Source organism: Canis lupus, chromosome 10 (assembly GCF_011100685.1).
Source record: "Canis lupus familiaris isolate Mischka breed German Shepherd chromosome 10, alternate assembly UU_Cfam_GSD_1.0, whole genome shotgun sequence".
Taxonomy (NCBI): Eukaryota; Metazoa; Chordata; class Mammalia; order Carnivora; family Canidae; genus Canis; species Canis lupus.
This window is the reverse complement of record NC_049231.1, coordinates 65,412,270-65,435,194: the sequence shown is the minus strand read 5'-3', so window position 1 is coordinate 65,435,194 and position 22,925 is coordinate 65,412,270. Positions and strand designations below refer to the sequence as shown.

At 36.1% G+C, this 22,925-nt stretch overlaps 1 protein-coding gene across 7 annotated transcripts in view; it reads right to left on the bottom strand.

Annotated features, from left to right (window-relative positions):
- Positions 1-22,925, bottom strand: part of AFTPH (aftiphilin) — a 66,852-nt gene that overhangs the window by 27,468 nt on the left and 16,459 nt on the right. For 4 of the 7 annotated variants that reach the window (XR_005366151.1, XM_038551442.1, XM_038551439.1 and 1 more), the window contains one exon: positions 10,628-12,591. Coding sequence is in view for 6 of the 7 variants with exons in the window: in XM_038551442.1 (XP_038407370.1) it covers positions 10,628-12,559 (1,932 nt within the window). In the remaining variant the exon portion in view is untranslated. Of the gene's footprint in view, positions 1-10,627; positions 12,592-17,676; positions 17,728-18,591; positions 18,735-22,925 lie in introns of those variants that run through there. The other 3 variants (XM_038551441.1, XM_038551440.1, XM_038551443.1) reach the window with 3 other exon arrangements.

The following is a 22,925-nucleotide window of genomic DNA, read 5'->3' as shown; positions in this document are numbered from 1 at the left end:
ACTAAAACAGCCAGCAGGATAGATTTGTTTCATAGGCCAGTTTGCTGACCTCTGAGGTAGAGCAATAAATAACAAAGATTTAAATAATCAGAACCTACTAACTGAACAGGACCACCCACCATAAGGAGGAACTCTTAACGATTCAACAAGAAAGCAGCTAACAGAATTAACAAAGATTGTGATGAAAAATAAATTTCCTGACATTTTGCTTTAAAAGTATAATTTCCAGCTACCCAAACAACTAGTCTGATGGTAAAAGGGAATCTTCTACGAAGAATTTCTTACTAATATGTTGTTCATGGTTATACATGCCAAATTTCATTTGCTACTAGTTAATTCCAGGAAGTAAACGTATGATGTAATATAATACTTCAATAGAGGACTGTGGACCCAGGGGTGAGACTCAGTTTCTGGATTTATAAACTGAAAATATCAGGGGCAATCTCACAGGGTGGGTAACCAACCACAGGATTAAATACTTGGTACCCAGTGTGTGCCGAGAAAGTGGTAACTTTTTTCACTACTATTGTTATTATACAGGTGGTACATAGAAACACAGTGGGCTACAAAGGAATAAAATAAATGTCAAATCTAGGTTCAAATCTCACTAGAGATGTTTCTCTACCACTATTTAACATTTTTTTTTTAAAGATTATTTATTTATTTATTCATTCATGAGACACACACAGAGAGGGAGAGACACAGGCAGAGGGAGAAGCAGGCTCCATGCAGGGAGCCCGATGTGGGACTCGATCCCGGGACTCCAGGATCACGTCCTGGGCTGAAGGCAGGTGCTAAACCACTGAGCCACCCAGGGATCCCCACTGTTTAACATTCTAAATCATTATGAAGGGATCCCTGGGTGGCTCAGCGGTTTAGCGCCTGCCTTTGGCCCAGGGCACGATCCTGGAGTCCCAGGATCAAGTCCCACATCAGGCTCCCGGCATGGAGCCTGCTTCTCCCTCAGCCTTGTCTCTGCCTCTCTCTCTCCCTATGTCTATCATGAATGAATAAATAAAATCTTTAAAAAAAAATCATTATGAAAATACTTGTTTCAATCTATCGATTTCTACCACAGTATAAGAAGAAATGAAATAATCCAAATTTTTGCACCCACCTGAAGATCCTCTTGAATTGGAAAATAAGAACCAATTTAAAAATGTCTATCATTAAGAGCCACTTGTATAAACAGAACCTCTTCCTGCTACTCATTGTGGATTTTATTTTTTATTAAAAAAATTTGTTTTTTTGAGAAAAAGGGGGGGATGGGGCAGAGGGAGAGGGAGAATCATAAGCTGGCTTCAGGCCCAGTCTGGAGCCTGAAATGGGGCTCACCCTCACAACCCTGAGATCATAATCTGAGCCAAAATCAAGAGTTGGATGCTTAACTGGCCACCCAGGCGCCCCTCTTTGTAGATTAGTAAACATTTTGGTTGACACTTTGGCATTCATGACTTAAATTGTGATCACATATAAAATACAAAGTGTAAAATAAATAAATAAAATAAAATACAAAGTGTGTAAACAGCATTGGGTTTAAGAGTGCTTTACTTCCCAAGAAGTGCAATAAAATTACAAGTTCAAAAAATATGATGGAATATAGTCCAAATAACTTGGTAAATAGAACAGGTATAAGAACATAACATAATGCTCAGAAGAAAAATTAACCCACTATAAGAACAGTTTTTCTTGTGACCAAGCAGATAGGTTTCTTTCAAGAAACAGATTTTTTTTTTTAAAGATTTTATTTATTTATTCATGAGAGACACAGACAGAGAGAGGTAGAGACACAGGGAGAGGGAGAAGCAGGCTCCATGCAGGGAGCGTGATGTGGGACTTGATCCCGGGACTCCAGGATCACACCCTGTGCCAAAGGCAGGCACTAAACCACTGATCCACCAGGGATTCCCAGAAACAGATTTTTTAAAAAATTTTTATTTATTTATGATAGTCACACAGAGAGAGAGAGAGAGGCAGAGACACAGGCAGAGGGAGAAGCAGGCTCCATGCACCGGGAGCCCGACGTGGGACTCGATCCCGGGTCTCCAGGATCGCGCCCTGGGCCAAAGGCAGGCGCCAAAATGCTGCGCGACCCAGGGATCCCAAGAAACAGATTTTCTAAAACAGATAATAATCACACGCTAAATTAAAAAAAATATTACTGTTATTCTGAGCAAAAAATTTAAGCATGAGATATAAGTTATATATCAAAACCATGCTACTGGTAAAAGTTGTTTTAATTATTAAATAATTTTAACTGTTGTATAATATATATAATTTTTCCCTCAACACTATCAGCCACAGTTTAATACATATAACAATTTAAAACCAAATCAGTAATAAAATTAATATTACATCAATACTAGGTTTAACAAAGTGAAATATTATTTAAACTTGGACTTATTCTGTGTATGAATGAAATGGAACTTAATATTACCCTGCTTCTAAGAATTCTTATTTATCTAGCCATAAGAGGCAATCTACTCCTGTTTTTTTTTTTTTTCCACTCCTGGTTTTGATTAAATAGGAACACTACACATTTTTAAACTCCTTATAGCTGATTCAGAAAAAGATGTGAATTAAATAATAATGTTTATTAACATGTTACAGTACATGTGGACTTGCATTAGATGCAAAGTTCTAAAAGACTGTATTTAATATTTGGAATTAATGGTAAAGTTAGACTGGCTACATGAGTTTCCCTAGGCAGATAAGGCAGAACATGTAAAGCAAACCATGTAAGTATAACCCGAATCAGTTCAGGAAAGTGAGAGCCTAAATTCAGTAAAAGATCAAAAGATGTTCTCTGAAACATAGTTAGAAACTGCCAAAGTCTGATATGGTGCATTATATTTTTTATTTAATGCTTACACAGTGCTCACCACATGCCAGGCATTATTCTAAATGCTTTACAAATATTAGCTCATAGAAGAACACAGACAAACCACAGGAGGGAAGTAACAGTCTATATTATCATCCCTTTTTTAGATGAGAAAAATGGAGCACTAAGAGGTTAACTTGCTCCCAGTCAGATGAATATTACATGCTGAATCCTAACCTAGGAAGTATAGCTCCAGAGTCTGTTCTTAAACACTGTATTATGCTGTCATCAAAGCAGTTCTAGGTTAAATTTCTAAAAATTATATGGGACTATGTCTCATTTTGAATCTCCAGTACTTAGGTTCCTGTACATAGTTGATACAGAAATGTAAGCTAAATCACTGTGCACTAGATTAAGAAAAAGAACGAAAGAAAGAAAAAAGCACTTCACTTTTATTTAAGACTGCAGGGGGCATATTTGTTCCACTTATGAAAGTATATCTTATTATAAGCCATCTAACCATTGTTGGATATATTTATATAATTGTAACAAATATAAATAATTGAATCCCTTATGTACTAGGTACTATGCTTGATATTATATATATATACTACTTTATGAATCTTTTTAAAATAAAAAACCCCAAAGATAAATACTATTGTTTCTAGTATAACAAATCAAACTAAAGCTCAGGGAGACTAACCACAGTCTCATGCTGGTCCGGTGCACAGCAAGGATTTGATCCCAAGTCTGAACTCCAAAGCCTACTATTTTCACCAAATCATTCTTTTACCCACTTTTGGTGGTCTTTCAAACATTTGTAGCCATGAGATAAGAGATTCAACTGTTAACTGCTGAGGTGATGACTATACCTAAGAAAGCAATGATTTTATCTAACACTACAATTCATAGTTTTCAACAAAGCAAAATGTACATTTTACTAAAGAGTGCTGCACTGTAAATTAATGAGAAGTTGCCAAGTGCCCACACACTTAGCATACTAAATAGTTAGCTATTTACGGTTACAACCGTAACTGAATAGCAAACTAAATGAAATAATATTCACATTAATTACTTGACTTTTAAATGCCTTTAACTCCAAAGTCATATAGGAAAAGCAGTCGTTAGTTCTCCCTTGAATTTGGACTTAGAGAACTAGTGACTGGTTTAGCTGAATATCAGTTACGTAAACTCAGTCTTGTTCTTCAGTTCACATGTGCATCAAATTCTCAGCCTACGGCAAACAGCAGCACATCTGGCCAGTACACATTGTAAGAACTGGGAGCTGATACATGTAGACTTGAAAGTCAAATACCATTCAAGGCAGATGCCAGAGTCCATTTTATTTTCCCTATTTACGTCCAGTGCTAGGACAAAGAAGGAGGGCACTAGTATTCAGAAGAGTTCCTAATCTGCCAAAACTATTCTGAGAATGGAAACTAGCCCAAAGCAGTAGCTTTCTTCTCAAAATAGTTTGACAGATGAGTATATAGCCAGAAATAGAGGCATTCTCACTCAAATTCTTATTTGCCCACTATTACTTTCTGCCATTCACCATAAACTTCAGTTGGCAACACTATTTCTTTGCACCTTTAAAGACCATTTTCCAAGAAGTTCATTTCTGAGAGGATCCGGTAACTAACATTTGTTGAGCACTTATTATGGTGCGAGACAATGTGGTAAGCACCTTTACATGCACACTTTCATTTTACCTTCAGAATGAGAGATTTTAATAAGTACTATTATTCTCTAAATCTAAGGTTCAGGGAAGTGACTAATACAAGTTAGTGCTGAAACCTGGACCTCAGTCTAGCAGTATGACTCTAGAGTGTTGCTTTTAAGCACTATACTACTGCCAGGGCCCAAGGCCCACATAACTTTAGGGATTTATGAAAATGGTTTTTAATGATGTTATTTATTTATTCATGAGAGACAGAGAGAGAGAGGCAGAGACACAGGCAGAGGGAGAAGCAGGCTCCCCACAGGGAGCCCGATGCAAGACTCGATCCCCAGACCTGGAATCATGCCCTGAGTGAAGGCAGATGCTCAACCGCTGAGTCACCCAGCTGTCCCTATGAAAATGTTTTAAAAATAGGTATTAACATCCTCATCTTTATACCAAGTCACAAAATAGAATTTTAAATATCTTTTAGAGGTAAGTCACATTAAAGTCACATGTGGCCCTAGCTATGTTACTCTCAAGGGTACACTGGCTTTTTTATCTTTCCCAATTTTCTCATTTGTCATAAATTTATTCTCCTACCAGGGTCCTTTATTACCTTGAATGTCTCTATAATAACAGTTACTACTTTTTCAAACCAGATGTGATTTCTGGGAAAGCACAAATGATCTACTACCCAATGGTTAAATTCATCAACGGGGGCAAAGCATCAAGTATGCATTCACTTACACTCATTCTCAGTTCTCTCATATCTCGATGTTTAGAGTAGGAGGTATATAAGCAATCATTTCATTTTACCCACTGATGTAAACAAGTCATATTATCGAGTGCAGAGCTTCCCAGTTGGTAGGTCCCAGTCACAAACAGGTTGCAAATCTCCTGAAACCCTGAAAGCTGTACAGGGACAAATAGCACTCCCTCTTCTGGTGGTTAATTTTATGTGTCAACTTGACTAGGACATGAAGTGCCCCTGCCCAGATGACTGGTCAAACATTATTCTAGATGTATGTGTGTGGAAGTGTTTCTGGATGAGATTATCATTTGAAATGGCAGACTGGGTAAAGCTCATTGTCTTCTCTAATATGGGTGGTCCTCATCTGATCAACTGAAGACAGCTTTAGGACTGTATTTGGGACTTCTTTACCTCCAAAAGACTTGAGCCATCCCTTTTAATAAGTCTCTCTGGTTCTGTTTCTCTGGAGAACCCTAATATACCTCTACTTTATAAATAATTATACTGGAGTATAAAAAGTATATTGAAAATCTCATTAAGTTTTCCAAAGGGGTGCATAAGACTAGCACCTAGGATTCAAGACTCTGGTTCTTATGCCACTCAATTCAGATCTCCTTTAAAGTAGCTTGTATTTACGGCAATTCCTAAAGTTCCTTCAACATGTATCTAGTTAGTTTTTTTCCTTCAGAACAAAAGTTGATTAATGCTAATAATTTTAACACGGATAGCATTAGATTTTGCTCTTAAGTGGAAGTTTAGAAGAAACACAAAATCCACTGGGTAATTTAACCTTCCATTTAATAGGTTACCTTATGCCTTGCCACCATTAAATATTTAGTAAGATATCAAATACAATCTACAATTGTATACTTTATCAAGAGTGACCAACTGTAATATTCACCTGTTCTAAAAAGATGGTTAGCCCCTTCTGTGCAAGTTGTGGGTAAATCTAGTGAAGTATTTTTACCTATTTTGGAACTAGAGACCAGAATTTCTAATTTCCTGAGGGGAAAAATAACAAAAGAAATTGCTATCCAGATACTTCAAGTAAGCAAAGAGCTCTAAGGCCAAAATCTCAATTTCTTTCTTTTTAAAAATTGAGATATAATTGACATATATTAGTTTTAGGTGTACAACGTAACGATTTGATATGTATATACTGCAAAATGATCACAATACACCTATTTAACAGCCATCACCACACATAGTTACAAATTTTTCTTTTCTTGTCAAGAGAACTTTTAAGATCTATATTCTTAGAGATTTTCAGTTATAAAATATAATGTTATTAACTATAGCACCATGCTATACATTACATCCCCTCGTTTATTTTATAACTGGAAGTTTGTATCTTTTGACCACTTAATTTCTTTATTTGGTTGCTTACTTCTTTTTTCAGTAATAAGTTCAGGTGTTCATCCACAGAAGGGAAACCTTGCATGTATCTTAGGCAGATGATAAAATAAACAAAGGTAAAAATGTGGAGTTAAGAGTCAGTTTGAGAATGCTGACTTTCTGGTGAACCAAAAATTTAATTTAAAAGTAAAATAAGCCAAAGTATTAATAATTCTCTTCCTTTTTCTTTTTGTGATACTCTTAATTTTTAAGGCTCTCAAAAAAAATCTTCATCTAGTAGCACCTCTCAGTAGCATTATCAAGTAGATAGCTAATAAGAAAAAAACTACTCCTGGTTCCTTTTCTATAGTCGAGTAATATAAAGAGATTACTTACCAATTACCTACATTCTCAAATAACATCCACAGCAATATTTTAAAAATTTTACAAAAGCTCAGAGTTAAATGTAGTACGTACAATATTAACTTCCTTTACCATACATGTACGAACAAGTAATCTTAGTTATTTCAATCAGATTTCCTTTCTGGAATATTAACAGGTAGAAGGAAGGGAGGGAGAGCAGGAGGGAGGAAAGAAGGAAAGAAAAGGGAGGAAAGAAGGAAAGAAAAGAAAGGAAGGAAGGAAGAAAAGAAAGGAAGAAAGGAAAGGAAGGAAGAAAGAAATCAGTTAAAACTACATACATAATGGTCTTTTGGAAAAGAGGACTGCTTCGAAATTAAGGAGGATTTTTTTAAATCATCTTTTTGTTTTGAATCTTAGCCTAAAAACCGAAGAACAGCTTGGACCTCTTTTCCAATTTGTTCAACAGAGATACCACTACTTGTTTTCCTCTACAATTTATGAGAATGTTAACAAGAAAATAAAATATATTGATCCCTGTGTTCTCAGAAAACAATGTTCACTGAAAGGGAAGAAGATTTCGCAGTACATGGTCATGTATGGTTTTATATCAAGGCTTGAACTCTCTGAGGCTTGCTAGACCCACATTTAAGAAGTAGTTTGACTAAGAACATTTTACAAGTTTGGAAGATTTCTTTTTGGTTGACTTCTCACTAAGTAATAAGTTATTACAATAAAGCTGCAATAAAACTGTCTCTTGATCCAAGGAAGACATATTTTATTAAAATATTAAGATATCCTTTTGGTAGCCAGAAAAAAAGAAAGTACTAAAAAACAGAGACCCAGACAACGTTATAGTGAGAAATAGAAATCTGAAATGACAACTGCACTCATTTCTTGAAACAGAATTGTTTCCCATGTTTGTTAAATGAATTAACTAAGCTATGAATTCTGAAAGACTCACAACATTCTGCCAAAGCCGAATTTGGACAAAAGGACTTGAAGATACTCTGTTCAGGACAGAATTGTTACATTCAGGTAAAATTTAAAAGGAAAAAATCATTCTAAATTCCACCATTAAAAACTTAATGTTCACTGTCATTAGGGGCACCTCGGTGGCTCAGTTGGTTAAGTGTCCAACTCTTGATTTCAGCTCAGGTCTTGATCTCAGGGTCCTCAGATCGAGCTCTGTGTCGCGCTCTGTACTTAGTGGGGGGTCTGCTTCTCTCCCTCTCTCCACCCTGCCTCTGCCCCTCACCATGCTTGTGCATGCTCTCTGCAATAAATCAATCTTAAAAAAAAAAAAAAAAAAAAAAAGAGGATTTCTGTTCTGTCCCCAACACTGTAGCAAGCAGATGAAACATTTTAGGAAAAATGCTAGTAAATCTAATCCTCTCCTAGGGGACTTAGATTAATGTATTTTTCCAGCATGTTTGGGAAAAGGAAGAAACTGCAGGCCACAAGCCTCTTTCACAACAGCAGAATAAGAACGAATATCACTTCCAACTCGTCATTTACCGAGTAGGGGCTTACCCATTTCCGTACCTCAACTTCCTTCTAAACTTATCTTCCAGCCCCTTCTAACAATTTCTCCTTTCCAAAATCCATCTCTAAGTTCTGCTCATTTCCCAAATCTATTCAGCAAAAATAAAAGTCTAAGGACTGAGCCAAACAAATCTTGGGAAGTCTTAATGTATCTTGCCACATCCACACAATTTTTGCTTTATCTTTACAAAATAGAATCATACTACAAAATTCTTATTTTTCAGTGGATTTTTTCATTCACTTTAAAATTTCCTGTCATTTTGTCTTCACAAAAGTCCCTTGAAGTGGATATTATCTCTCTCTCTCTCTCTTTTTTTTTTTTTTACAAACACCTGAGCTCAGAAGTAACTTACAAAATCATAAAGCTTATAAGAGGCTGAGTCAAGATTTGAACTCAGATTTGTAAGGTTATACAAAGCTTATATACTTTATTACCTCTTATACCCAGTTATCAAATTATAAATAACTTTAATCAACTTGTGTAATGCAAAAAAGTCCTTTTTGAAGTGGTCATACTTTTAAAAATTTATTATCTCATGATGTTACAAGTTCTAGGGCTATAAATTAAAGATCATTCAATACCAGTGTCACCTTACTAAGATGAAACTAAATAGGGAAAGGATTAGGTCAAAATCAACCATCAACAGTCTTGGCTTTGCATTATATAATTAGTTTACTCCTTGTTTAAAACTGAAAGCTTCTACTTCAATAATTAATTAATCAACAGGAATAATACACATTAGCCAAACCATATAATAACTGAATTAGCAAATTAAGCTGTTCAGACACTCAAAGTCAAATGAAAAGTGATTAGCTGTATATACCACCTGATAATATCATAATAATATCTTCATGTATCAAAGCAACGATGTATAACCATTTCAATTAACATCCAGACTTTGGAAATACTTCCAACTGAAAATGGTTTGCTTAGCAAAAGATAAATGGAAGAATTTGCAGACTCTGATTTTGTCCTCAGGATCTTTAAAAAAAGCTGGTGAGACAAGTGTTCCTTCTATCAACTGTCAATGCAAAGCAGTAATGTTCTAGGGAGTGCTCTTTTTAACACCTCTGGGGTTGAGGAAACGTTAGGTTTAGCACAGGGTACAATTCATGACTGTGGAACAGCCTGGATATCAAAATATATCTCTAGGGGCTACTTTAGGTCAGAATAAATCTTGATGAATCGTCTCTGAAAGAGTCTGGAACAGAAAAGGATAAAGTACAGGTGCTGGAGGATAAAAATATTCTCCCTGACATACCTACTCCCCAAAAAGTGTGAACAAAAATGTACGTTTGTAAGAAACTATAAGCAAATAAATACAGCCACAGTAAGTCAACCTATGACTGTTTCTTGTTCTAGGTCTAACCCTTGATCCTTCTCAAACTCTCATCCTAGGTCTTTAGTCATTGTCAAATTATGAAATCCAAATCTGCTTTGCTCAAATTCTCTTTCTGTCCTCCAATTCCCTACAGCCTTCAGCACAGGCTGAGGTTTAAAATTCTGCTTGTTCTGTCCTGCACTCAAAACTGTACTTTAGGGGCACCTGGGTAGCTGAGTCAGCAGAGCCCCTCTTTGGTCAGGCTCTGCAGGGAGTCTGTTGAGGATTCTTTCCCTCTCTCCCTCTTCCCCTGCTCCTCCCCAGCTGGTGCACGTCAATTCTCTCTCTCTCTCTCTCTCTCATTCTCTCAAATCAATCAATCAATCTTCAAAAAATGGAAACTTGATTCTAATTTCCTAGGTCTCTTGGTGGGCAAAATTAAGAGACATTATTTCTGAAACTTAAAAAAAAATCTTCTACATCTCGCTTTAATCTTTCTTAAATGACTGTAAAGGTAAAAACTGAAGGATTCATTGGAATAATTAGCTAATGAATGAATTTTTTACATAAGTGGTATTTATGTTAATCAAAAAGCAAGCTGATGGATTTCTGTAAGTACTAAATTCACTGAGATAAAGAAAAACCTTACCAAGCATTACTTACTATAGGATTGTCTATTGAAAGTTTACCAAAGGGTTGTGAAAAATATAATCTACAAACCAAGCATTATGAGACTCCTTCAATAGGTACCCACCCAATTTAAAAATACTTTCTGAAAAGCCTCTACAGCAATTAATATGTCATACAAAATAGAGTAAATCAGTAAATACCTGAACTGAAGTGGCTGTTTCCTGTAAATGGCCACCAGCAACTGCTCCTTTGGAAGCTGCTGAAGGGACACTGTGCATTTTGGGGGTTCCTGGAGTATCAATCTTTTCATCTGTCCTATGTGACTGCCAAGCTTCCTTTCGATGGTGCGATTCAGTAGCCTGGTCTCCAAAAGCAGCCCAAGAACAACTATCTTTTTGTCCATCCTCAAAAGCATTCCAATCTACAACCTGGCTAGGCCCAGCTGAACTGAAGTCTGCAAAATCATCAGAGTCTTGAAAAGCACTGCAGTCATCTTGAATATTTGGCACAGAATCAAAATCTCCAAATTCACCTTCTTGCCCAATTTCCAGTTTTGAAATAGGATCAGTGCCTGTTCCAGTAGACTTTCCTCTCAATTTACATTCCTCTGATAAACTATCAGAAGTCTGTTTTAGGTCGGATTCAGTAAATATAATTTCATCTTGGCAAGAAACAGCATTTGTATCCCCAAATTCTCCAAAGTCATCACCTGGTTCACTAAAATGTGGAAAGTGCTCTGAGGACTCTTCAAAAGTGATATCGCTCATTGAATCTTGAGTACCAGTAACGAAAGGTGGAGTTGCGCCACTGGCTGTGCCAAAGTCCCCAAACTCATCCTCGTTAGTATCATTGCAAGTCACAAAATCATTACTACTGTCACCATTTTTTACACTTATAGAATCATCCAGAACACTTTCTTCTGTGGGATCAATACTGGGGCTTTGGGAATAAGTAAACTTTTTACTTTCTTCTTTGGAAGAACCAACTTCATCATCGGCATCAGAAGTTTTAATAGAATCCATACACAGGTCAGCACACTTTGAAGTAAATAAATCAAGTTTTTCCTCAGTTTTATACTCGTCTTCTCTTATGCTGGCTTCTAAATTATCAGCTGAGTCTGCCAAACTCCAAGGCTTTGACTGAACACTTGATTTTAAAAATTCATCCTGTTGCAATGTTGGAAGGCGTTGCTTTTCAGTACTGAAACCTCTGGTACTCATTCTGTTTATTTCTGAGACACAAACCTGATCCTCTCCATCAATGTCTCCTTTTTCGTCAAAACTTCTACCCAAAGACATTGCTTTTACAGAATTAAGTTCACTGACTCTATTAATTTTATTGTTTTCCTGAATGGTTAATGCTTCTTTATCATTCAAAATTTCACATCCTATTTCTTCTAGTTGTATCCTTTCCTTTTTGGAAAATGTGGCAAAATCTGCAAATTCCTCAGCAGGACTAGGTACACAGTCTAAGTTATACTCAGTACTATGAGTGCTAAGAGGCTTTCTTCCTTTTGAATCAGCTACAATGTCCAGATCATCTGTTCCCTGAGGATTTACAGTTTCCAGTACTGCAAACCCATTTGTCAGAATCTCCAGACAAGGAGGCTTTTCACCATTGCAGCTCTCTAACTGCTTGTTTTGATGAACAATGTTCATATCAGTTCTAAAATCTCCTGGAGAGAAACTTTCAGGCGTTCCAACATTCTGTCTCTGCTTCACTATAGTATTTAAATCTTCTGGACTTTCTATGCCATCAATGGAAGTATCTAAAGTTTTAGATGAAATTATTTCTTTGCTGGTGGTAGAAAGTAAAACATCAGACTGTCCTTCCACAGGAGGAGAAAGTTCAGCTCTGATTTCTTTATCATTACCATTTTTAATGGACTTAAAGCTAGTAAGGCTATCTACATTTTCTGAGAAATCATGAATTGGCATAAAATGGTTTGAAGGTACAAACTCTTCCTTGGGACGAGTATAATCTGGTGTATCAAAATCAACAAACCCTACACCAGAAGGGCTCACTTCTGAAAACCCACCAAATTCCCCAAATTCATCATCATCGTCATCCTCGGCTCCATTGTCTAGTGGTGGTGGGGATGAAGAGTACATTCGAATGATGTCTGGCTCCATTGTTCAATTGCTTTCAAATGATTAATTTACACCTGGAAAAAAAAAACAGATTTTTTTTTTTTTGGAGGGAACAGATTATATACAGTAAGGTCTTTCAAAATTGTCTCAAAGCTATTTCAAAACAATGCAAATTACAGTGCTCTGTTTGTATCCTTTAAATTATTTTTCTCTTAGGTGAGATTACACAGTTATAATGGCAAAAAAAAAAAAAAAAAAAAAAATCTTTCTTCCAGGGCACGTTTCCAAGAACAGTGGTATTACATTACTGAATTTGAGGTTTCCAAAAATTTTTGAGTAAACACAAAAGTGTATCTACAAAATTCTCTCTTGGGGCACTTGCTTGTTCTCTGGAGTTCTCTTTCCAGTCTACAGAGGATTCAGGGTCTGTCTTATGGATTTATATGAGTTCTTTATAAATAAGACATGAAAATAAATTTTATCTCTAATAATTGCTACAAATATATTCCTCACCTTGCTGTTCAATGTTTATTTCTGACCCATTTTTTTAATAGACTTTTTAGAGCAGTTTTAGGTTCACTAAAAATTGAGCAGAAGGTACAGTGAATTCCTATATCTTCCCTAACCCTATTCATGCACAGCCTCCTCTATTATGGACTCCTACACCAGAGTGGTGTATTTGTTACAACTGATGAACCTACACTGACACACATCATTATCACCCAAAGTCCATAGTTTATGTTAGGGTTTGCTCTTGGCGTTGTACATTCTATGGGTAAGGGCAAATGCATCATATGTATCCACCATTACATTATCACAGAGAGTAATTTCAATGCCCTAAAAACCTTCTGTTCTACCCATTATATTCTTCTCTCTCCCCTGCCCCTGGCAACCACTGATCTTTTTACTGTCTCCATAGTTTTGCCTTTTTTGGGGATATCATATAATTGGAATCATATAGTCTGTCACATAGTATGTAGCCTGTACATACTATATGATTGGTTCTCTCACTTAGTAACATGTATCCAAGCTTCCTCCATGTCTTTTCATGGTTGATAGCTCATTTCTTTCTAGCACTGAATAATATTCTGTTGTCTGGATGTACCCCAGTTTATTTAATTTTTTAAAATAATTTTCAATATTGAAACCATTTCTGACTTGAAGTTACAAAAACAGTAGAGAGTTCTCATGTATATTCCATCCAGTTTTCCACAACGATAATATGGTAAATAACGATAGTACATAACCAATCCAGAAAAGTGACATCAGTACAACACTATTAACTCAGGTACAGACCTTATTTAGATTTCACCAGTTTTGTGTGTAATTCTATGAAATTTTATCACATGTGCAGATTAGATTCAAATAACCAAGACTATAATTGAGATAAGCACTGCCTGCAAAAATAGTTCAGTAATATTCATCAATATAAAGAAACTCTGTTGTTACCTCTCAATATTCACACCCTCCTCTAAGCCCTAACTCCTGCCAGCCACTGATCTATTATCCATTATTATAATTTTGCTACTTCACAAGTATTATGTAAATGGAATTATATAATACGTAATTCTTTGAAGTTGGTTTTTCTTCACTCGACTTAATGCCCTTGAGATCCATCCATGTTGTTACATGTCAAGAGTTTTCTTTTTTTGTTGCCAAGGAGTACTGTTATAAAAGGGCTCACAGTTTCTCTGTTCACTCACTGTAGGGCATTTGGATTGTTTCTAATTACAAATAATTACAAATATAGCTGCTATCAATATTTGTATACAGATTGTTATCTGATCATGAGGTTTTATTTCTCTAAGATAAATTCCCTGGGGTGCAAATGCTCAGTTACACCTAAGTGTAAGTTTAACTTTATAAGAAACTGCCAAACTATTTTCTAAAGTTAATTTGTAAGAGATCAAATCAACTTTCCATTAGTAATTTTCATTATTTTGCTTTCATATAAACTTGAGATTTAATAAATATACAATTTTATTTTTTTCTACCTCAGGTGGTTTCTTTGCATTTAGTTTTTTTTAATAATTTATTTTGATATATGATCTAAAGCAAAGGTCTAAGCATTTTTTTCTTTTAAATGGCCAAGCAATTGTCATAATCCTATTTACTGAGTAATCCTTTCCATACCCATTAGTCTATGATATCTGCTTTCTATATACACTTAACTCTTAAATGGAATCTGTGTCTGGGCTATCCTGTTTCTTTGTACTAAATAGTCAAAAGGGCCACAAGACAGATTTACATTAGAAGCAAAGGAGAATAAACAACAGAAGTCTTAGAACAAAACCAGCCCATAAATTGATAGTTCCAATGAACTGAAGCCCAATGAATATTTCCTGCAATTCACATTTGTAAAATTAGATACACGAGGAAAATATTTTACTACAAAATTCAACCAGTTTTGTAAGCTCAACAAAACAACCACTTCTAACTCTCAGAACAAAATTTCGTAAGATCTTCCAGCTTTAGGGAGAAGATACCTTAGAAACTACTTAACTTAATTAGATATGAGGAAAATGAAGCCTACTGATAAGCAACTTTCCCAAAGGTCATACAGCTGGTTAGTAGAGAATGACTTCAGAATTTTGAAAAGGATTTTTGAGGTCAATGACTGGTCAGTCACTGAGAGTTATTTGAAAGAAATTGAATAAATCACAAGAAAAGAAAAAGACTCCATTGTAATATATCTATTTTAAACTGTCTTCCTTACAAAACCAGCATCATAAATAAGAAAATTATGGCTTTACTTCTGAGATACCTTTTCTGCTGATTTAAAGAGAAAAGGAAAAAAAAATAGTAAAAGATACATATAAACCCTACTTTCCTCCTTTGTCCAGAGTCCTGATAACCCCTTACAATGCTTATACAAGGCAATTTGGCCTCTAAAAGTTTCCCTGATTATGAAGTTCCTATTATTTAAAAATACTGATTGTTAATGAGAGTGTGGAGAAAAGGACATTTGCACACACATACTGCTGTGGATGTGTAAATTGTTAGAAGGCTTCCAGAAGGCAATCTGGCTATATTATACAAACTGTGTATGGTTTTTTTTTAAAGATTTTATTTATTTATTCATGAGAGACAGAGAGAGGGGCAGAGATACACGCAGAGGGAGAAGCAGACTCCCTGTTGAGCAGGGAGCCCAATGCAGGACTTGATCCCAGGACCCTGGAATCACACCCTGAGCCGAAGGCAGATGCTCAACCACTGCCACCCAGGCATCCCTGTTTTTTTTTTTTTTTTCTTAAAAGTAAAACAAAAATGTTCCAAAGGGATTATTTAAACAAATTACGCTTTGTCCTCCCAATAGGATGCCATGTAGCCATTAATATCATGATTACTCTTTTTTAAATTTAAAAGCATTCATAATGATACCAACATGTCAAAAGGACACAAAAGCCAGCTTGAAGGGATTCCTAGTGGTAAAATCGGTGACAATTTGAGCATCAAAATAAAGATAATATTGGATTATAATCCACCAAATAAAAGAATCAACTATCAGTCCTCAGATACAAACATGTAAGATACTGCAGTTTCAAAATATCTCCCCACAACATACTCAATTACAAAGGAACAAAGTGTAACTTTACAGTGGTGAAGGCTGACACTTCATCAAATGATCAAAGTGAACATGATTAGTAATGGGAATACTGAAATCATGTATCACCTGACAAGATGTAACAAGAACACAGGATCACTCCTGCAATATTCCTGACCAAAATACACAACCTGAATTTATTCATGAGGAAACTTCAGACAAATTCAAATTGAGACACAGTCTACAAAACAACTGGCCTGTAATCTTCAGAAGTATCAATGTCATGAAAATTAAGGAAAGACTTAAAAACTCTTCCAAATTGAAGATGACTAGAGACATGACAAGTAAATTCAACACATAATTTTCAACTGGCTTCCCTTTCTGTACAGGTCATTATTGGGACGACTGTGAAATCTGAATAGAGTCCAAGGAGCAACGTGTTGATGCTAATTTCTTGATTTTGAGGGTAGTATGGTGGTCACGTAAGAGAGTGTCTTTGGTTGTCAGAAATGCACACTGAAATACTTGGGAGAGATGAGACATCAGGTTGGTAACAGTCTCAAATTATTCTGGAAAAACACTTATTTGTACTGAACTTGCAACTTTTCTATGTTTATGATCATCTCAAAATGAAAATTAAAAAATTAAAAGTATTCAAGGAGATTTATGTTTGCATTTAAATATGCACGTTGTATAATAAATACATGTTACTTATAAAGTATCTTCTTTTTAAATTTTTTGGCAAAGTATACATAAAAATTCCTATTTAAAAAATTTAAAAATGAAAAAAAAATTAAAAATGTACTATTCTAACCATTTTTTAGTGTACAGTTCAGTGGCATTGAGTACATTCACATTGTTGTACAACCATCACCACCATCCATCTTTAGAAATCTTTGTCTTCCAAAATATTAAAATATTTTCTGTACTCATGTTTTTAAAAGACTGATTGATTGATGAGACAGAGAGAGAGAGAGAGAGAGAACAAAAGGGAGAAAGAACCTGAAGCAGACTTTGCATTGAGCATGGAGCCCGACATGTGGCTTGAGCCCACAACCATGAGATCATGACCCGAGTTAAAACCAAGATCAGACACTAAACCAACTAAGCCGCCCAGGTACCTGTTTTCTGTACTCATTAAACAATAACTCCCCATAACTCCCCATTCTCCCACCTCCCAGATCCTGCAACCAGCATTGTTTTTTCTCCACGAATTGGACTGCTCTAGAGTACCTCATATAAGTGGAATTACACAATAGATATCCTTTTGTGACTGGCTTATTTCACTTAGCATAATGTCCTCAAGGTTCATATATTTTGTGTAGCATGTGTCAGAATTTCATCCTTTTCAAGGCTGAATATTATTCCATTGTATGTATATACTATCATCTGTTGATAGACAGTTGGGTTACTTCTACCTTTTGGCTGTTGTGAATAACGTTGTTGAACACAGGTGTACAATATACCTTATTTTTTTTGACTCTTTGTTTTGAAACAATAATAGATTAGCATAAAGTTGCAAAAATAACAGACACCATATGTATAGCCTTCATCTAGCTCCCCCTAATGGTGAATCTTATATAGCTCTAGGACAATAGCAAACCTGGAAACTGACCTTGTTGAAACATTACTATTACCTAGACTGCAGTCCTTATTCAGTCTTCACCTTAAAAAAAAAAGAAAAAAAAAAAAAAGCTTTTGTGTGTAGTTCTGTTTAACTTGATCCCATGTACAAATCTTTGTTTTTTTTTTTTTTTTTTTTTTTATTTATTTATGATAGTCACACACACAGAGAGAGAGAGAGGCAGAGACACAGGCAGAGGGAGAAGCAGGCTCCATGCACCGGGAGCCCGACGTGGGATTCGATCCCAGGTATCCAGGATCGCGCCCTGGGCCAAAGGCAGGCGCCAAACCGCTGCGCCACCCAGGGATCCCCAAATCTTTGTAACTACAATTATCAAGATACAGAATTGCTCCTTCTCCCCCACCCTATCCCTGGCCAACCACTGATCTATTTTCTGTCTGCATAGTTCTGTCATTTCAAAAGTGTTATGTAAATGAAATTATACAGTATGCAACTTCTTGAAGTTGACTTTTTTCACTAAATATAATGCCCTTACGGTCCATCCTGGTTATTACATGTATCAATAGGTCAATTATTTTTATGGCTAACTAGTATTCTATAGTACAGATATACCAGTTTGTTCTCTCACTCATCAACTGAATGACATATGGGTTATTTCCTATACTTTATTATTTTAAGTAGTACCTAAACTTTACATAAACATAACCTTAATATATGTACCAATAGTATATTTAAATAGTATACATATTAAAGATGCTAACAACATTTATGTACAGGTTTTTGTATTTCTGAATCAGCAACTTTATAATCACACCAACAATACAAAAAATAGTCCTTCCTGCCACATCTTGACAAAGTATTCTCTTTCTCCTTCTAGATACAATAGGCTCTGTCAGCCTCCCTGACTATGAACATTTCCTTATTTCTCTAAACTGTGTCACATACTGATGGGAAGAACTTGGGCTACAGATTCCCTTCCTGCAGGTCTTGCCTTTGGTCCAATTCATCCTTCAACGATTTAAGAGAATGTCACTCTCAAGTTTCAGTCAAGAATGCCAACCAGCCAGTGTGGAGGAGGCTTGGAACTTTTCAGAAAATTCTTCAGTGTCCAGGGCAACTCAGTAAAATTTTTTAGTTGAAGTATTATTTGTTAATTGAAGTATTTGATGAATTCGCATACTAAGTTTGACTTAGACAAATCTACTTCTTTTTTTTTTTTAACAGAAAATATGGACTTTAAATAGCTATTCTTACTTAACCGGAATAAGAGATAGATGAGCTACCTTAATACTGTGCCTGGCACACAGCAACTTTAATGTCTCTTCAGCTGTCTTAATGGACTCTTACTTCATACCACAAGGAGTTCTAATCAGTTGTCTAATTTCTTTATAATCAAAACAAGTACATGCACACATGTGCGTGTGTGTGTAAAAGGGTGTGTTCAACTTCCCAGTTTTATGCCTGCTTATTCCAAGACCTCATAAAGTGGAGTAAACAAGTAATGAGGGTATCTAGAAAAGATTCAAACCATATTATACACAAAAAGTAGGCTTTCATGGGTAATAAATGGGGTATCCTAAAGTTAGAGCATGCAGATAGAGAATTTGGCAGACTACCTGCACTTCAGAGTCTGTTCATGGGAAATCACACCCTTAGAACAGAGACTAGGGGACAATATAAGTGAAAAATAGTAAAATAAAAATGCAAGCCAAAGAAGACCTTCAGGGCTACAGACTATGAAAATCAAAGGATCTTGGGTTTGGTAATTCTTTTATAGGAGTCCACTAGAAAGGAACCAGGGGAAGAATCCAGAAGCCTAGTAGCAATCAGCTGTGGAACCCTGAGTCCTGTGCCAGAATAGCAGCCAGGGTAACAAGGCATACAATGGATGAAAGTGATTCAATACTAATCTCTCATAAGAAAAGAAGTTGTACCTGCTTAAGGAGTTCTAGCCTCAAGTCTGAAATGGTCATGGAAAAGAAGAGTTGGTAGGTCTATAAGTTGAAAGCTCTGGGGTCAAGTGGAAAGGAAGGGTTGGGAACGCAGAGGAATGAGGAGGAATGGGGCTCACTATCATTTAAGACTATCTGGCAATTTAAAAATAGTTTCCCTAAAGGAACAAAGCTGAAGCACTTAAATTACCAGATATCAAGACTTGTTTAAAGCTACATGTCATGTGATAACAAAGATGCCACTGCGGTGTGGAGGGGGAAAGGACAAGCCTTTTTTTTTTTCAACAAATGGTGCTAGATTAAGTGAATGTCTATACAGGTGGACTCAATCTTTGATTCTACCTAGTACCTTATACAAAAATCAGCTCCAGACAGATTGTAGGCCTAAATGTGAAAGGTAAAAATAATCAACCTTCTAGAAGATAACTTAGATTATTTTCGAGACCTTAGGGAAGGCAAGGTGTTTTAAATAAGACACAGAAGGCAGTAATCATAAAAGAGAAAATGGTAAATTGGACTTCATTAAGATTTAAAATTCCTGTTACCTAAAGAACAACATTGAGAGAGTGAAAAGGCAAGCCACTGACTGGGAGAAGAACTCTGTGCTACATGTAACTGTAAAAGAACTCATATCCAGTATATATAAAGAATTCCTACAAATCAAGGTGAGACAACTCAACAGAAAAATGACCAAAATATTTTGAACAGGTAAATCACAAAAGAGATTACACAAATAGCCAATAACTATCTGAAAAGTCGTCAGGGAAAAATGCACATGAAAGCCCCAAGAAGACACTATTATACACCCACCAGAACAGATAAAATTAGAACAAAACAATATTAACCACAGCTACCAATGGCAACAATATGGAACAACTGGTACTCTCTTATTTTAATGGCTGGAGTGTAAACTGGAAACTGGTATACTTATTTGGAAAACTGTTTGGCAGTACTTACTAAAACTGTACCAGGTCTATACTCCACAGAAGTGAGTACATGTGTGCATTGAAAGGCATGTACAGGACTGTTCATAATAACTTTTTTTTTAAAGACTATTTGACAGAGAGAGAAAGAGTGAGTATGCATGCGTGCACAGGCAGGGGAAGCAGCAGGCAGAGGCAGAGGGAGAAGCAGACTCTGCAGAAGCAGAGCAGAGAGTCCAGTGCGGGGCTCAATCCCAGGACCCTGAGATCAGGACCTGAGATGAAGGCAGATGCCCAACCAACTGAGCCACCCAGGCGCCCCCATGATAACTTTATTCTTCATTAAAAATAACCCAAGTGTCCATCAGCAGACTGGTTAAAACGAACCATGGTATACACATACAATGGAGTACATTATGAGTTATTATTACATGCAACATGGATGACTATCACAGACATGATGTGTGAAAGAAGCCAGATATACACGCAAAACACATATTGCGATTCCATTTCTGGGAAGTTCAAAATAGGCAAAACGAATCTACGGGGATAATTCAGAACAGGGGTACCTATAGCAGGTACAGTACTGACTGGAAGGGGGCATAAAAGAGCCCCAGGGTGCTAATAATGTTATTATCTCTTGATGAGAATACTAGTTACACAGGTACATATATATTTTACATATATGAACAATGTACTAAGACTCGTACATTTGTTCTGTGTATGTAACAATAAAAAACAAAACGTGTTTCTCAGAAAATCAACACATTTAACAACTACGTTAAAGTGAATGCATATGGGATCATAATAATAAGCATACCATTTATCAAAAAAAAGTTTTGCTTATTTATACTTTTCCTAATTCTGGGATTTAAGGTAATATGCGTTTGTCTCAAAAGGCAGCATGGTACAGGAGAAAGATCTTGGATTTGGAGTCAAAGAGATCCTAGGTTCAGATTCCAGTTTCCTCATTTACTAATTATGTGAGTTTGCCCTCCTTGAGCTTCGGTGTCCTATCTATAAAAAGGGGCTAGCAGTTCCTCCCTTTCAATGCTGTTGTGAGGATTACAGATAACAGACCTTCAGTACCTGGCACATTCTGTACCTCAGCAAGTTATCAACTATCATTACTTTTTAACTTTCACCAAGTTTGTGGTTCAAACCATAATCTACCTTTAACAAAAATCTAAGCCAATGTTTGCTTAGTTGCCAAAAACATTCACATGACTCTGCATATACTTTAAAAGGTCACTGAAAGAATAAGTCACTTAAGAAAAATATTCCTAGCTGCACTAAAGATACAAGACATTGATTTTATTGCCAATCTCTCTAACCCACCCCTGGAAAATATGAAACAATGCCCAAGGTTGAAGGACTGAGACCACAGCCTCTGAACCAACTCAAGGGACTAGTAGTAGCTTATTAAAAGATGGAGGTTTTGATGAGGACAATACAACCCAGAGTTCTCACAAGCAACTTGAAGTAAAGCAGCTGTAGATATTATCCATTTAGAGAAAAGACCACAAGAATAAAGGCTTCTAAAAAACTACCTAGTTGGGATGCAAAGGATTTTACATACTCCTCTAGGATAGAGTTAATTCGTGATCACCCCTCTATCCTCCATCATCCACACAAAGTATTAACTGTCCTAAGGGTCTCTGGGCTCACATTTGGTGGTAGTGGTGGGGTCTCTAAGCAGCCCTTTAGAAATTTCCCAAACACTGAGAGAACCTTCCAGATAAGCTAAAAACTCACCAGAGAGAGAAACTCCTACGTTTTACAGGGCACTGATCAAGCTGCATCAATGTGTACATCAACTCTGAAGGCCAGATAAGCATATCTAGATTATATAATCCCCAGCTTTACTGAGAACCTTTCACTCCAAACTTATTTTTATAGGACTGGAATGGAGGTGGGGGTAAGTAAAGGAGAACACAAACAAGCAGAAGGATGGTGGTAAGAAAAGAAAAAAGAAAAAAGACAAACAACCATGTAAATTGTGCTACAAGCTCTAAGTAGCACAAACCACACTAGCGAGGTTTAGTTAATGGATCACACGCAAAAGAACCCTGCTACCTTTTTATCATGATGTCTGAGGTTTTTAATGAGTCACTTGTCAAATCATTTGGGTGAGTGATGGGAAAAAATGTGTATTTTCTTTAGAAAAATGAATGAAAATGTTACACAAGCAATTAACAACATCGATTTGCATTACAAATGTTGCCTGCTATTGCAGTAGTTCAAATTATTCAAATCTTTACTGTAATATCTTCACAGGAGTTTTAAGATACTATAAAAATATACTGCCAATGAATCTGCCCAGCCTACATTCAGTTTAGGTCATCTTGTCTCAGAAAGAGCCCTTATTCTGAGTGATATGAAGATAGGGATTTTAGTTAACTTT